Source organism: Limanda limanda, chromosome 10 (genome assembly GCF_963576545.1).
Source record: "Limanda limanda chromosome 10, fLimLim1.1, whole genome shotgun sequence".
NCBI lineage: Eukaryota > Metazoa > Chordata > Actinopteri > Pleuronectiformes > Pleuronectidae > Limanda > Limanda limanda.
In genome coordinates, this window is record NC_083645.1 from 10822406 (window position 1) to 10838050 (window position 15645).

A 15645-nucleotide genomic window follows, 5' to 3' on the forward strand; every position below is an offset into this window, starting at 1 on the left:
CTGTGTGTGCACCACTTAGAGAGGTTAAAGACTTGTCTATCTTAAGTAGCCCAAGCCACACACTGGTCTGTTCTGATTTAATAGTAGGTCAGTGTGCAGTGCGAGCAATGAGGGTTTATAGAAAGATGGATAGAGAGTGTGTTCTTGTGCGTTTGTGTGGACTTGTCCTGTAGAGAAGTTGTATCATAGAGTTCTCCAGCTGATTTGCAATATTTGAGATCTCTTTGGACTCATTGCTCTACATTCCTAGGTTAACATATGACCTGTGCCATCAAGAGACTGTTCAGCCTAACAAAGCATTATGGTTTATGATCCATTTCTCTGATCTCATCCCGAACAACAGCAATTGACATTAAGCATTAAGAGATTACAGTGTAGATCCTGCTGGGAATTCAATAACCATTTGCCGCTAAATGATCAGCTTAGTAATCACCTCGAAACCTGTGATGATCACCTCTCACACCTGACCAGAAATCTTGGGAAAGTGGATCATTTTTCATTTTAGATAATGGATGAACCCTGAGTTGAGGCTCATTGCCATCTCCTGCTCTCACTTAAATGGCCAACTGAATCTGACAGATTAATTAAAAACAAGCAAGATTTTCCATAAATCCTCAGGTTTCTTTAAACACATATGCACACCTACATAGTTCAGCCCGTTCAGCCCGCCCCACGGGTCCAGTGTTTTCAGCCTAATCATTCTGGCTAACAAGAGCCGAGCAGGGGCAGATGGATATTGAATGTAGTTCTCAGTCCGACTAAAAAAATGCTAATTAAATCCTCCATCTTAAATCAATTGCTTATTATAATGCAAATACTGCATAATGGTCTACCTCTCATTTGTTTTTTGTGTATGTCTGTGCAGCATTATTAACGAGAGCCCATGCTTAGTTTTAGAGCAATACTGTCAACACAGAATGTGCTGTCAAATCCAACGATTCAAATTGAAAAGATTAAAGTGTTGAAAATAATGGAAGAGGGCATAATACAACCAACCAGCAACTCATCGCAGTAAATAGATAATTAGGTACTGTCGGACATGAGGAGCAGTTTGGATAAATCTACTTACTTGCTAGTTAAACTATACCATCTTAAGAACTATCAATTTCCTCGCTACGGTGCATTTTGTTGTCAGTCACTTACATAAGGCTTCAGTGGTACCCATCCACCATCTGTCTCAGTTATACTTCTACTCAAGCAAAGGCCATTAACCCACAGACAACTAAGACTGTTAGACTAGATTGCAAGTCTGGTCAATTAGGTCGGCTCTTGCCTGAGACAAGTTAATCATTGGCTTCTAGGGCTGCACGCATATACAGTTTCTCACATACCATGAAAAACAGCATCTGGTGCTCCAAGACCGAGAGCCATATTATACATTCACACACACATTAAACTACTATAACCAAGCACAGTTACAATGTTGTGACCTGTGTCGAAGCGCTTCAAATTAAACCGCATCAAAACGAATACTGCCCATGAATAATGAATGTTTATCATTACACAGGGCTTATGTTTCTTTTAGGGTGTTGCAGCTTCTGAATCTGATCAAAAGGAAACCTTGCTATACCTGCAAAAACATCCAGAAATAAAAGAGAATTATTTACTTAACAAATTTATAACTCACTCCATGCTCCAGGGAAAAAAGGTATATAATGCAAATGAAAACGGATTAGGGAAGATGACAGCAGATGACATCATTAAAGATTGAAAGCTGATTTTCACACTGCGATGAGCTCAAGAGTCATGTATGAAAAATGGAGAGAGAGAAAAAAAAAATGTGCAACTTACTCGGATCATGAGGACAGCCTTGCGGATGTCGCGAATGCCATCATATACCAGACGGGATGCGTCAATGAACTCGTTCTCATCCACAGGTTGTGAAGGATTTGAACTCAAGGCCTCCACCGCAGACTCCACTTGCTCTGTGAACCGTGGCATGACTGAAGGAGGGTGAGATGAAAGGTTGGAAGAAGAATGGAAAAACAAAAGAGAAAAGAAACACAAATGAAAATCCACTCCATAAACCCCGAGAGGAAAGGTTCAGAAGTAAAGAAGGCAGTTTAGAAGACTAACAGTAGTAGCTAACCTAGTGACAACTACCACGTTATTTTCATACAGCCAAAACAGAGCCAGCAGGTTTGTGTAAGCAATGGCAATAACGTGACAATTTACATCTCTTCCATGTCTTATTTTGACAAAATTAGATTTGTTCTATTGATCTATCGACTGCCTTATATGGTTGCAGGGCAAATATGGGAAATGCTGAAGGAAATATATCCTATTTTCCAATAGAATGAATCACAAAGCTGTCCCGGAGGACATGAATTTTAACAACAGTTCCAGAGGGCTCTCCAGCAGCACATCTGCAATAATAGTATTTCTGATTGAGGATTAAAATTTAGATTCAGGATTCAGCTGGGCCTTCGTGGGAGAGGAATGGATGTAAGGATGCAGAGAACAGCAGGAGAAAGAAACACAGGGGACCAGGGTTTTGTGCTCACAGGTTGTTGATAACCTGCAGACTCGTATGGGAAAATTCAAATAGGTCCTGTGAAATGTTCACTGTTTTCACTATATCTTATTCCGTCACATAAGGAGGACGAGATTTCAGTTTTCATTCTGTTGTAAAATATATACATGTTTTGAATTTGTCTGTTTTATGCATTTTGCAACTAAATTCATACATGAATATCCAGCCACATAAACAACATTCCCTGTTAATTTGAATCAATGATGAATGAAAGGAATAAATTTTTTTAAAAACCTACAAGTTTCATAAAACTTGATTCAGGTTCAACAAACTAAGAATTACATATTTCTATTCATATACTTACTGTACATTTGTTACACAAATGCACGTGCACGTCAGATCAGTGATTCTATAATAAAAAAGTGACTGTTGAGTTGCAAACTGAATCTCATCACTTTACTGTCGACATGGTGTGAAAGAATCTGACAAGCAGTCTGTCTCCAGATAGCGTCACCTCTCTGAGCCTAATTTAAAATCCAACTTGAACTACAACAACTACAACTGAACAGTGCCTGCTGTGCAGATAAATAGTGTCAGTTGAGTCAGACCTGGTTGGATCTCACGATGAAGCAGTAATAATAAAAAATATAACTGAGCAGTCAACTTCACAGAAGAAAAATACACTTGTCTATGCCAAGTCAGTGCATATCTGAATTTGTTTTGGCAACATAATGTGACTAATATTTCAAGTAACAATAAAGATTGAACTAGCCTTTTAAAAATACACTTCTGATAAACAACAAACAGCACTCATTTCTGGGTGTGGCTTATGCTGTGACAAAAACACTTAAGCAAGCTAGGATAGATGTGTTCAGATCATTTAAAGGCGACATATTCTCAGATTCAGCTACATCATTTGAATTTGGGTTATTTCTTTAAAAGATTAAAATGCTCTCATGTTCTAAAAACACATCAATTCTTCATACTGTCCATTGCAGCAGCTCCTCTGATTGGCCGGCCAGCCCACTGTACTGCCTTCGGTCAACTGCTATATAAGGGGGCATGCCAGAGTAGCTGTTGCTGATACAGACATAAAAACCTATATAATACGCTGAAACAATGAAAAAGCAGGACTCCTTAAGAAGATGCTGCATTCATAATAAGCGAATTAGTAACATAACATTCAAGGCTGGATACCAGTTTCACTGATAAAGACCATTGAAGAAATTAAGATAAAAAATTGGGAGGAATGTTCAACCCTGTTCCTCATCACACTGGGACAAAACATGGAATCCCTGCAGGGAAATTTGGATCCGGTTTTATATGTGTAATCCACAAATATAGACACATCCATTGTTGAAAAGCAAGTTAGGTTTTACCTTTATATAATATCAGTCAATAACCCTACATTATCAGTCAATTTTAATTGTGCATGTGCAGAATCACTAACACAAAAGGCAGATAACATAACAAACAAACATTGTGCAATAAATAAAAAAGCTACAATAGTACTCCTGGTGAGTCCAAGTCCAAGTCATGAAAACTTAGTCAAATGATTTAAGAACATATAAATGCACATGTCTGTTTGGCAGAAGCAGATTTCCAGTTGGATAATAATATATGTGTATGGTACCTTGGTTAGTGAGGAGCTTGGTGGCCTCCAACACTTTCTCTGTGTAGATTCCAGGCTCATAATTGTCCATTTCGCAAGTGACCACATGGACGACTCTTGCAGCTCGGCCTCGAATCGCCCCGGCAGTGCGATCCAACCCATCAACATCTTTCTCCTGCAGAGCGATGACACACTTGTTCACATCCTCCAGGATGTGGTTCTCTGGGGACAAACAACCAATAATTGTATGAGTGACATATGTCTTATAAGTTTAACACGTTGCTCCAAACATGCCATCAGCCTGCCTAAACTTTAAATGTCATTTTTTATTTGCTCATCTGAAACACACTTTAATCAAACCTGGATCATCTTGATGTGAGTAAATGAGAAAATACATATATTAACCGAATACCTGGCCTTCATTGTGTGTTTGCATAGGGATGAAATTAAGAGGACCACTGGGAAGCTTAAGTGTATATTTGAGAGGGCTGAAGACAAATTCTCAGACTGCTTATTAATGGGAGCCTGTAAAATGCAAATGTCGACTGTGTAAATTACAGTCTGTCCTTGGCTGGAGGTGAGAGAAGTCAGTCTGCTTAATGCTTAATGAGAACTCTTTAAGGGTATGCCTGACAAACCATTTGTGTGCTTTAACGCACGGGACAGGATGTCAATTTCAGACGTAGTTCTGCTGATGCTTCAGTGCTTTCCTCTGTGGAAACCAATCAGCCTTGGTATGTATGGCTCTCATCAGAAAAGACAAATAACAGAGATCCTTTACAGCCGTTTTACCTCCTCTTACGAATGGTCTTAAAAGCTTTGTGAAAATCCATCTTAATTCTGACCAAAAGTGCTGTCTACCAATAATCAGTGCCCCGCCTGTTTACACATCACTAATCCAAACCATCCCAACAGTACATTTTTATTTGTCCATGCAGAAGAATACCACTTACCAGACACACAAAGGAAGTCGTCAATGGATGTTATGTCATCAACAGCATCAGTGAGGACGCGAACCTGCTTCTCCCACTGCTCCTTGAACAAATCCATATTGTCCTGGGCCACCTTACTGTTGGGCTTTGCAGCAAGGGCTAACGCTGCATTAATCACCTGTAATCACCCAATTACAGCCATTAAAGCTCCATTACAGCATAGCCCTGAGCCACAACATTTGCATAGGTTGATTGCACGAAGCCCCCCTACTCTCCCGCCTCGATGTTGGGACTGTAGTATGAAGCCAATTCATTCCTGGGAGTGATTATAGACACAGGGTGTTTTGAAGGATTGATTGAAATAAAACTAATAGCTGCTTGTTTTGGGGGTAGAAACATCTGTGGGTATCAAAGCTCAGGATGAATGGGAGTCATTAGATGAGATTAAAAAGAGCAGTGGCAGCATAGTGAAGGGAGCTGGCACAGCTCAAAGGTACAGATGAGGGACTGGTAGTTAGGGTGGCAAGAGGTTTAAAAAGATGGGCTCAATGATGGACAAGACTTAGTGTACTGATGTTTTTAGATTTCCCCCATGATCTTTCTGACTTGTCCACTTTAGTTAATATAGTATGTATGACAATGGAAATACAAACTGCAGGTATTTCCACTATCTATGAAATGTCTACTTCATTTAAAACTGGCATAAAAATCTGTTTTGGTTGATAGTATTGCAACTGGATAGTGATTGACCACATGAAAGTGGAGAAAAAATGAACCCGAGATGCATTGAGGGCGGATGTGATGGGCAGGGACGCACTGTGACAACAATGAACACAAGTATAAATGCAATTAGGTTGCAAGTCCAAATACAGTTACTAGATGGGGGCCAATAAAAGAATCACACATGACTGGTCTGAACCGTTATCCCATAAACACACAAAGCAGTTACAACATGGATGGCTACCATCCTCTGTTCTTCTTTCTTTATCTGTTGTTTTTATGGACTGATGCAAATTAGCTGGAGAAAGCCATCAGATCTGCAGTCTGATCTCCGAGTTGGACACTGGAGACATAATAGCAGGTGTAAATGTAAACTGGATCAGATTATATCCAGATACAAAACACATTTTAATGCCAGGTGTAAATGAAGTCTGGTTAAGTGGCCTGTTCTGTGCCCATTTTCATTTCAGAATTGTTCAAATTAATTATTTGAGAAAAAGGGAACAACGCCCAAACAATGTTGGGATTTTGTCCTAAATTTGATGATTCCATCAAGGTTTGTACATGGCAGATGGAAATCTTTCATTTTTTAAATCAAGTATTAAAATACTAAACTGCTTGCAAGTGGTTAAAAAAATGAATTTATATCAAAATGATGATTTGGTGGAAAAAACTGTAAGAGCGACTATGTGCTGCAAAATGCTGAAGAGACTGTGTCTATACGCTGCAGTTTTAACATTGACAATGCTGTTTCAAGTAAGAGACAACAAGGACACATTAAAGAGTTGTATTATCAATGAACTGAGTAAAAGTCAGGGGTAAATTGCCTGGTACCTGTGGGCAAAGGGTTTCCAGTTGAGATGCTGCCATGCGAACCAGTTTCACTCCCTCCTCATTGTTTGAGATGGAGCATGCCAGGTTGGCAACCTAAAAAGAAGACGAAGAAAAACAATCTACTTTTAAAACACATTCAGAGACACTAACACAAATGTATTTTGAGAAAAGCAAATAGAGCAATACATAATTAAACTTAGATAAGTTCATTATGGTAGCCTGGTTTCTTCTCCATCAGAAATGGAGCAGCTCTGCAACACAACTAATCCCAGTGGAATACAAACACACGGCCAAGGATTAATTTATAGCGATGCTAAAATGATACAATACGATGCCACAGAGGGGGCAAAAAGAGAAGTAGGAGGGTAAACAAAACCTAAGTGAGTGAATTGATCAAATATAAGTTTTGTATTTGTTTTCTCACGGAAGGGGTAGTTCTCAGCAAGGAAGAGGTAGTTCTCAGCAGCTAAATCACAAGGCTGCCAGATTGCCATTACACTCCTGGAATCAGAGAGGCAAATATTCCTGACACTTTCAAAAAACCAAGCAGCCGAGTGAGAGCTGGAGTGCTGAAGTAAGCAGGTCTTTGCTTTGCGAGCGCCAACATTTATGGTTTGTGAGTATATTTTCTTGTACTGACCAACAAATCAAGCTCTCCAGCAATTATTTGTAAATGTTCTTGCATCTTGCAGAGTAGTAGTATGTTTCTACTCATACTCCAGAATTTAGGTCACAGACGTTGAAGATTCCCATTGGTTGGTCGGGATGGGTTGGCAACAGTTTTGAAACAGAATGCCTGTGTTATGAGGAACTGTGCCAGAGTGGGATTATCCAATAGAAAGAAAATGTGCTGAAACATAATCAATTACAAAGGCAAAAACCAACTGCTGATTGCTTTAAAAACAATAAGGAGTGAAAGGTTATTGTTACAACGTGGGTCTTATTTTTGTAGTTGCTGCACACCGATTCTCAATTTAAATGCTGAAATCTGGGTCAAGCGATAATGTAAGCAGTGACGATATCCAACATGTAAACAAAACCCTAGTTTTACCATGGCATCTAACATTGAGTGCAACAAGACTGTTATGATTGCATATGATTTTGAAGCACTACGTGTTCACAGCTATAGAAATCAGAATGGACAAAGCAAAAGCAGGTTGTTTTATTTAAAATATAAATTAATGTTTATAATGGACAGCTTGGTTGTTAATTTTAATGTGTAATAATTTACTCTTCAAAAGGAAAAGATCATGGTAAGTCAGTTTTATTCAACCCATGTGATCTCATTGCTCATGTTTGCCCGATTTAACTCGACTGGGCTAAAGGGTCTTAGGAATTAAACAGCTACATAAAAAGCTATGATTTAAGATTGGAAATGTGGGGTAAAACAATTAAAAATAGATACATTGGTTAAAAAAACCAATTGGTTAAAAAACTCATCGGCAATGTTTCTGATGAGAAGCACTTATTCTAGTGCGCTGATGAAGCACTGAAAGATTGACACAAAATATTTTGCATTACTATGCAAACCCATGTAGAGACCACAGGGAGAACATTCAGCAACCCCAGAGTGGTGGTTATGAAAAGAAAAACGGATAATTTATTGATCGACCTGTGTTTTCCACCTTCTTGATCTTTCACGTAACACTTCTTATTCTCCCAGTGACACCCCTGGGACTGAAGCCATTTCAACACGAAGAGACCATGGAGGTGACTGAGGAGACTTCTAAGTAAACTCACACTGTTTCACTTGCTATGCTGTGCCACACATTTCAAAGTGTCAGGGAAGTCAGAGTTTAAGTCTGTGCAAAAAATTACAAATTGCACCAGCCCGTATTCTAATTTTTTTTTTTTCAATGGAATTATTTTGTTTATATTATGCTACACAGATTTCACCTTGACTTGCCAATATTTAGTTCATACAGAGCAAATGAATATGACAAATTACATTAAATGACATCTAACGCAGATGCATATTGAGGACCATCCTATAAACATTATGCTTATGAAATATTGCTTGTGGTTGCAAGGAAAGGAGAGAGGATACGAGGAGAGGAGGAGTCTGTTTTGGAGGCTAAATATGCATTGTCATCATTGTACTAAATAGAATCAGAAGTAAAAATGTGTAGCTGTAATTCTTTTCCATAGCCTTCGGTTGGAGACTTGATAACAGGTCAGTCATGCTTAAAACACTGAAAAGATCTCAGCCTTTTCCATTTGCTTGTCTCATTTTAACAGAAAAATGAAATAATGTTTTCTATTCTGTATATTGCAGAGCAAAGCATTCAACTTGATCATGTCGTTCATCGTACATCAAATAATGTAAAAGAAAATAACATCTTAATATCTTTCAATGCATTTCTGTACAACTCTCTATACGAGAGTATATTTCTGTAATTTTATCTGTGTGCAAATATACAGAGTAGGGTTTCATCAGCTAAATTATGTCTTTCAATGGATTCCATTATTCCATAGGATCACTGGCAAGTCTACATGTTGGCTTGACATTTTGCAAATTTCCGACATATGACTTTTTTATCTAGAACTCATCATCAGATCAGAGCATCAACTTATCTAAATAACAAAAACCAACCTCCTCTCTTATGTCACTACCATCCCTCTGCCTGGTTAAGAGGAGACTTACACTTGGTGCCTGAAAAACTGAATATATTTTTTTAATTCACACCGTTCTACAGCAAATCAATCTTCCAATTTCATCTTCTCATTAGGATGGACAAGATACTTCTTTTTAGTTATAAGGAGAGAATTGAAATGGATTTACAGTATCTGATGAGAACATTACAGATTGCGGTATAATCAGTCGCATTTTGAGTTAAAGTTTTTTCTCTGCTACTGAATTCTCCACACAGCATCCTGAGCAGCCTGGTTAAGAAGATAGCCTTGAGGTAAAAACATTAAGCTAAGTCTATTTTTTCCTCCTGCTCTTAGGATGATGAATTTCTCTGCTTATAAATGTTTACAAACATGGGAAAGAAAACCTTTAAACCACTGGATTTGGCTGTAAATGTCAATACCCATTTTTATTGCCACAGCTTGCTTTACGAAATGACTATAAAAGGGCTCCAGCCGTGTCAATGTCTTGTCAGGTCAAATAATCTTAACTTACTTCCTTCTGAGAAGAGGAAAATGTTGCCAGACTTGTACTGACTCTCATTAAATTATTGCAGTTCACATGAATGAAATTTAAAGTAACACCTATTATTATTTAATGAGATAAACATTGGGTTTCGATAAATTGGTGTTCTGACAAACAAGGGCAGAGAAGCTGCTTGAAGCCTGCCTGAATGGATGTGGGTCACTCATAATGTTGCTTTTAAATAAATGTGTGTGATCTAATGGATCATTTGCCTTTGGGCAGCCTACAGTGGCATGATGTCATACACACAGAGGCTCAGATGGGTGGCACTTTGCTGTTCGTCCCGCTGAATGGGGGACATTACTTTTACTGACATATTTGCTGGTTTCTTTGATAATAAACCAAACTATTACTTCTCACTCGGGACATTGCAACACCATTCATTTGTATCTGTAGTGTTTGGCTGAGGGTCATTTCCTGAAGTTACTTGCAGTACTGTTCGATACCCACTTTGCACATTGCATTTAGAGGAAAAGGTCAACCATTTTCATTCAGAGGTGAAAGCCATGAGTCCTACTGTGACTAACCTATTGTTCAGCTGAATGCATTAATGTGAGACTGCTCCAAAGGATAGGGGTTTTCATGAACAATTTGAATCTCATGTTAGCCAGTGCTCTATTATACTAAAATAAAGCTGGGAGTAAACCGAAAATTATAAAAATGCGACACTGGCTGCTCTTAAAAAGATTACAATTCTTAACCACAATTAATCCATTCTGACATCCAACCTCTTCATATTTCATTGCAAACAATAAAAAAAAAGTATGCTAGCAAATTAAACCACTGTATCACATACTCAACTGTATCTAAGTGCAATGTGTAACTGAATCCCCGGGATTTAAATACTTTTTTTTAGCAATTTACTGATAACATCATTACTACACTCTTAAAATGCAGACACATGCTTCAATTTATGTCAGCAAGAATGAATGAGCACCTGGTTGCATCTGCACCTGCCATTACATTGTCTTTGGGTGTGATAATGCTTCTTCTAGAATATATTTAGAGTAATTTAGCATATTTTTGTGGTTGAACTTATGAATTTCACATTTTTAGTGGTACATTCATGGAATATAACAGTTTCCAATATTGTTTATGTAAGAGAAACAAAAAAGATCAATTCTACAGGGGATTTTTTTCTTATGAACTTACAGTACTTGTAGGGTGTAATAAAAGATTAAATCGGAGTATCATTAGTTACAACAATTAGTGAGCAGTCAGTTTTGGATGACATTATGTCTAATCTATATAGTTATACTTGTGTTTTAGTCAAAGTTAAGTATAATGATCAGTTTACGTATCTTATTTAGTCATGAGAATTAAGGTTTGGCAAATCCTCAGGACACAGCACAACTATATGCTATTCAATGGCGCTCCTGAGATATTCTGTCTTAATTCTTAGTTTATGTCTAACAAAGATCCTGTTGCTGATGAATAATTTATGAAGGATTAGATCAAGCAAGCAGTTTAGAAGGCATGGATATTGAGCGAATTAAATATTTTGTCTAAAGGATAAAACAAAACCTATCACCCAGAACTATGACTGCATGGGATTCTATCTAACAACTTCTTGTTTCATTGTTGATATTCAATCAGTGTATAGAGGAAAGTTTGTTCCATTTGTTCCTGAAACAGATGAAAACTCCTTTCCCCATCTCTAATTTTATGAACAGTGGACCTTGCTGCCTCTCAATGCTAATGCAGTGCAGTCCATTGTGAGATTCACTCAATCACATCTAACTGCATAAGGCAACTGGCAAAGTATTTACATCTAATACCATTCATCTAAAACAGCCATCAAAGTTTAAGAAGCAGGAGTAGTGACCGAGCATCGAGAAGTTCATCAATGTCACGGTCTAATGCAACTCCTGACACTTCAGCCTTCAGGAGCTACTTAGGGCTCTACTCCCCAGGGTGGTCCCCTTTTCCCTTGGATGCCTCGGCGGTAATCCCAGTCAATGCTCACACTGCCCTGCTCTTGCTGGACGAACCGTTCCAGCAACACTCATGGTAATTTGCCCATGGGAGAAAAGTCACTTTCAGCATAATGCTCTGACAAAGGCTTCCAAGAGATTTAAAAGACCTCTAATTAGGTCAATGATGATTTTATGAGAATGTTGCTCATCTGAGACGTTGCCCATGCAGCTGCTTTCGAATTGCCATGTGTAAAGACAATATCTGTTGTTCCTGTTAAGCCATTAGTCCACACCAAAGAAAGGGATAAGAAGCAGGATGCAGTTGGGCAGTACTTATGCAGTAAGTATCACTTTAGCGGTCATGAGGACTTGGTCAGTAAGAAATCATACAACAATCTGTTGAGGCAAAGACAACATTTTCCCAGAGGTAGCGTTATCTTGAGTTGTGGTTGTTGCTTCCTTCAGTTGTGCTTAAATATTTGATTCGTTGTTATAACCACCATTGAAATGTTGTTTGTCTGCTGTCTGTAGCGTCACAGCATACAGTCAGGACGCCCTTTAATTTACAAATGCTGTTGGAAAGTATTATCTGTGTGTATGGGAAATAGTGACAGATAAAGACAGTGACCATAGAAAATAATTTCCAAATTTTAGGTTTTGTTTTCATTAGGGAAAGACAATTTCAGATTGCTGTTTTCGGAGGCCTCGTAATCCTAGAGTTGTATCACAAGGGAATCTCTGAGAACAGAGCAACAAACACAGAAGCTGGATGAAGACTGATGTTAACCATAAACCAGGTTAAAATGTCCATAACCAGCAGTACAATATGTTGCGTATTTGGGTCACATCGGAATTTGACTATGGAAGAACAATAAATTGGACGTTACCTCGATCAGCTTGTTGGCATGCTCGCGGAACACCTGGGCATATTCCTTGACTTCTTTCTCGTTGCCGTTCTTCGCAGCTTCGATCAGGACCAAAAGGGGAACATTAGTCTCCAAAAAAGAGTCGGAGACATGGTCCATTACAGCTTTACGCAACTGTGAAGAAAAGAAAGGCAGCGTTAAAATAATATATCCCCTTGTGGATATGCATTCACATCTTACAGTAGAGCTTGTTTACCTGATTAAATAGCATACATTACCTTTATATACAAGATAGAGACAAAGAAAATAGCTTATCAACTAGATTAGATAAACTACAGCGAAGACATTCCTGAGGTGAAAAAAATATACTCGAGCAGTTAACTATATATATATTTTTTTTTATTATGCATGAAATAAATATCGTAGAAGAAATTTAAACAGAGAACAAACCTGTCTGCGAAGGTCTCTGGTTTTCTTTGTCATCCTGTCGATGGCTGTGTTCAGAGCATCACTCCTGTCCTTCCTTCCAGCCTAAAGCATGAATATGGAAAAGTAATTAGTGTGCAGTAATAAAGTACCGTGACAACTGTTTCCAACGTATTTGTTGTGGACACTTGTATAAACTAGCATTGGGATGAGAACAAGGATAACACTGAATTGAATCATTCTATGTCGGAGTCTGAAAAGATGCAACAACATCTTACAGACTGAAGTGATTGAAGGCAAAAGGGAACAAATCTGTCTGAACTGTAGTCGGACAGTTTAGACAGTTGGTTTCTTTTCAGCCCCCTTGAATTTAATCTTACTATTGCTTTCTTTCCTCTTACTAGTATGGTAGTTGGACATCCGCAAAATGTTTTGTATGTGTTTTCTGCCTGAAATGACAGAATCTGCATCACTTTGTAGCTTTTTCAGAAGCGCTGTTCTCCCTATAAGCTCTTCAACCTGAGACCAGTGCCTTCACAAATCTCCAGTTGCAGGACTAAATCACTGTTTGATATCGAAATCCAGAACCTAGACAAGTATTTATTTCTCCATACTAGTGTGGACATGAGCAACTGTTAATAAAAATGTAAAAAGGCTGTGACAACACTGGGCAAAAGCTATGTAATGCAAAGTCAAAATAACATTCTAATCTTGTTTTCCATTTTCACTTTCTTATCTCGAATGAGAAATGTGTGACGAATAATATGTTCAAATTTGTTCCACATGGGTAAATGTGAAATGATGTACAGTAACACTAACACCATAGGCAGTGGTCATACAGCTAAGCACGTAGCAGTTGGCCATAACCACTGCCCCTCCCCGCTGAGAGCAGAGCGATGTTCTGCAAACTGCTCAAGCAGTGAATATATAAAACTTTCAGGAATGATGGAGAGATGCAGCATGTGAGAGATTAAGAGAGAGACAGAGACACTGGACTAAAATAAAATGAGAGAAAATGTTGATGAAAGGGTAACTGAGAAAAGGCAAAGAAACAGTTGGACTCTGGGCTGTTAATCCCCCTTATAAAGCTTAAATCAAGTGCGACATAACACATGGACGGTGGTGGCATTGACCTACCCCATCCCCCACTGCCCTTTGCCTATTGAAGGGCTGTGTACATAGTTAGGGGCTGGGGAGCTCCAACCGCACTAATCCCCCGGTTTTTTTCTGCAGGCTGGATGGAATGCTGTGGTAGGGTTTAGTCTGCATTACCCCTACTCCCTCAATCCTATTTCATTCATGCCTAGCCTATATTTTATTTCCACACCAGAGGGTTCTAAAGCACTTCTTCTTCAGGTGCTTATTATGGAGGCTGTTTCTATGTGGCATCTTTTATGACACTAAAGTGAGTCTCTATCTATCTCCTTCAGGAAAGATTTAGGAACATCCCTTTTCTACAAAACCACTAGTCTGCTGGATTATGGAAAGATTCAAAGGGAATAGCTTCAAGTGTCAAATGATCACTGAGCTCAATGATATTGCTTTTATAGATAAGACATCAAGTTCACTTAATTGTATGTCCATTTATATTATTTTTTCTCGGAAAAAATGTTTTTAAACAGCTTGAATTCCAAGTGCAAATCTAGTACCCCTTAAGTAAAGGGAATATCTATCATTCCCCCCGAGAGTTTAGCATGTTTCGCCATGTTTTCCACTCTCACATTCTGCAGGGGAGTCCCAGTGGGAGATGTATTCTACCACAATAACTGTGGAGAATGACAGCAGCATGCTAGTCAGCTGACCTGGGAAGTCACAGCCAGATGTTTGTGTTGTCTTAAGAAGAACTGAGAATTATGTGATAAGATTTAATAGGACATAAACATTTGGTGAAAATAATTTTCTGCTCTCTCCACAGATCTGTAAATTTGTGACACAAGTTAGCTTATAATTATTCAAATTTCAATTATGAAGATAGAACATTTGTTTCAGTTAGTCTTTGACTACGTCTACTGCCAAAGCACAGTGTGAATTGCATTCATTTCATTAAGTACAACCTATTGTCTGCAACAGGTGAAATAGGTTCAAATAAATCAAGTAAAAGATGCTTGAGTGAGGAATGGGATGACAGGGGGTAGAAGAACAGTCCTTGTCCTTCGGATGTTCTTTGGTATCTAGCCTTTTGCTGCGGTAAATCTAGTTCATTGCAATTACCTTCACATCCATCTCCACCCCCATTAAATAATTAAGAGAAAGTCTTAGTGTTTTCATACACTGAACAACATATATATAACATTGTTAATGGAGCTGGAATATGGTCTTTTTCATACAAAACCACTTATCAAATCCATTTGCTCAATACTGGGGAAAAATATCATATTAACACAATTTTGTTTCTTTGATCTCACCATGTGAATCAAGCAGGAATTCTGCTATTACATTACTGCAACCATTACATGTTCAAAGCCAATCTCATTTAACTTCAGAGCAGCTGGTCATACATCACATGCCAGTGCTCAAAAATTAAAGCATTGCACTCAGGATATGTAAATTATGAATATAAGCCAGACACCCCATGTTAGCTCTGCTATAGCATACTCCTATGGCAATGCAGCACACCTATTTTCAATCCTGTTCATGTTTATTTTTGACTAAAGGCACTCGTTATAAATTCAATTTAGTATTGTTATGCCATTTAGTTTAAGTCTCGGG

General features: G+C 38.4%; 1 protein-coding gene across 2 annotated transcripts in view; it reads right to left on the reverse strand.

The window, feature by feature from the left end:
* The window catches only part of ctnna1 (catenin (cadherin-associated protein), alpha 1), a 71733-nt gene that overhangs the window by 23803 nt on the left and 32285 nt on the right, over nt 1–15645 (reverse strand). For both annotated transcript variants that reach the window (XM_061079009.1, XM_061079010.1), the window contains exons 8-13: nt 12961–13041; nt 12532–12684; nt 6572–6664; nt 5039–5195; nt 4107–4307; nt 1792–1943 (exon numbers count right to left, since the gene is read on the reverse strand). In XM_061079009.1, the coding sequence (XP_060934992.1) occupies nt 1792–1943; nt 4107–4307; nt 5039–5195; nt 6572–6664; nt 12532–12684; nt 12961–13041 (837 nt within the window). The remainder of the gene's footprint in view (nt 1–1791; nt 1944–4106; nt 4308–5038; nt 5196–6571; nt 6665–12531; nt 12685–12960; nt 13042–15645) is intronic.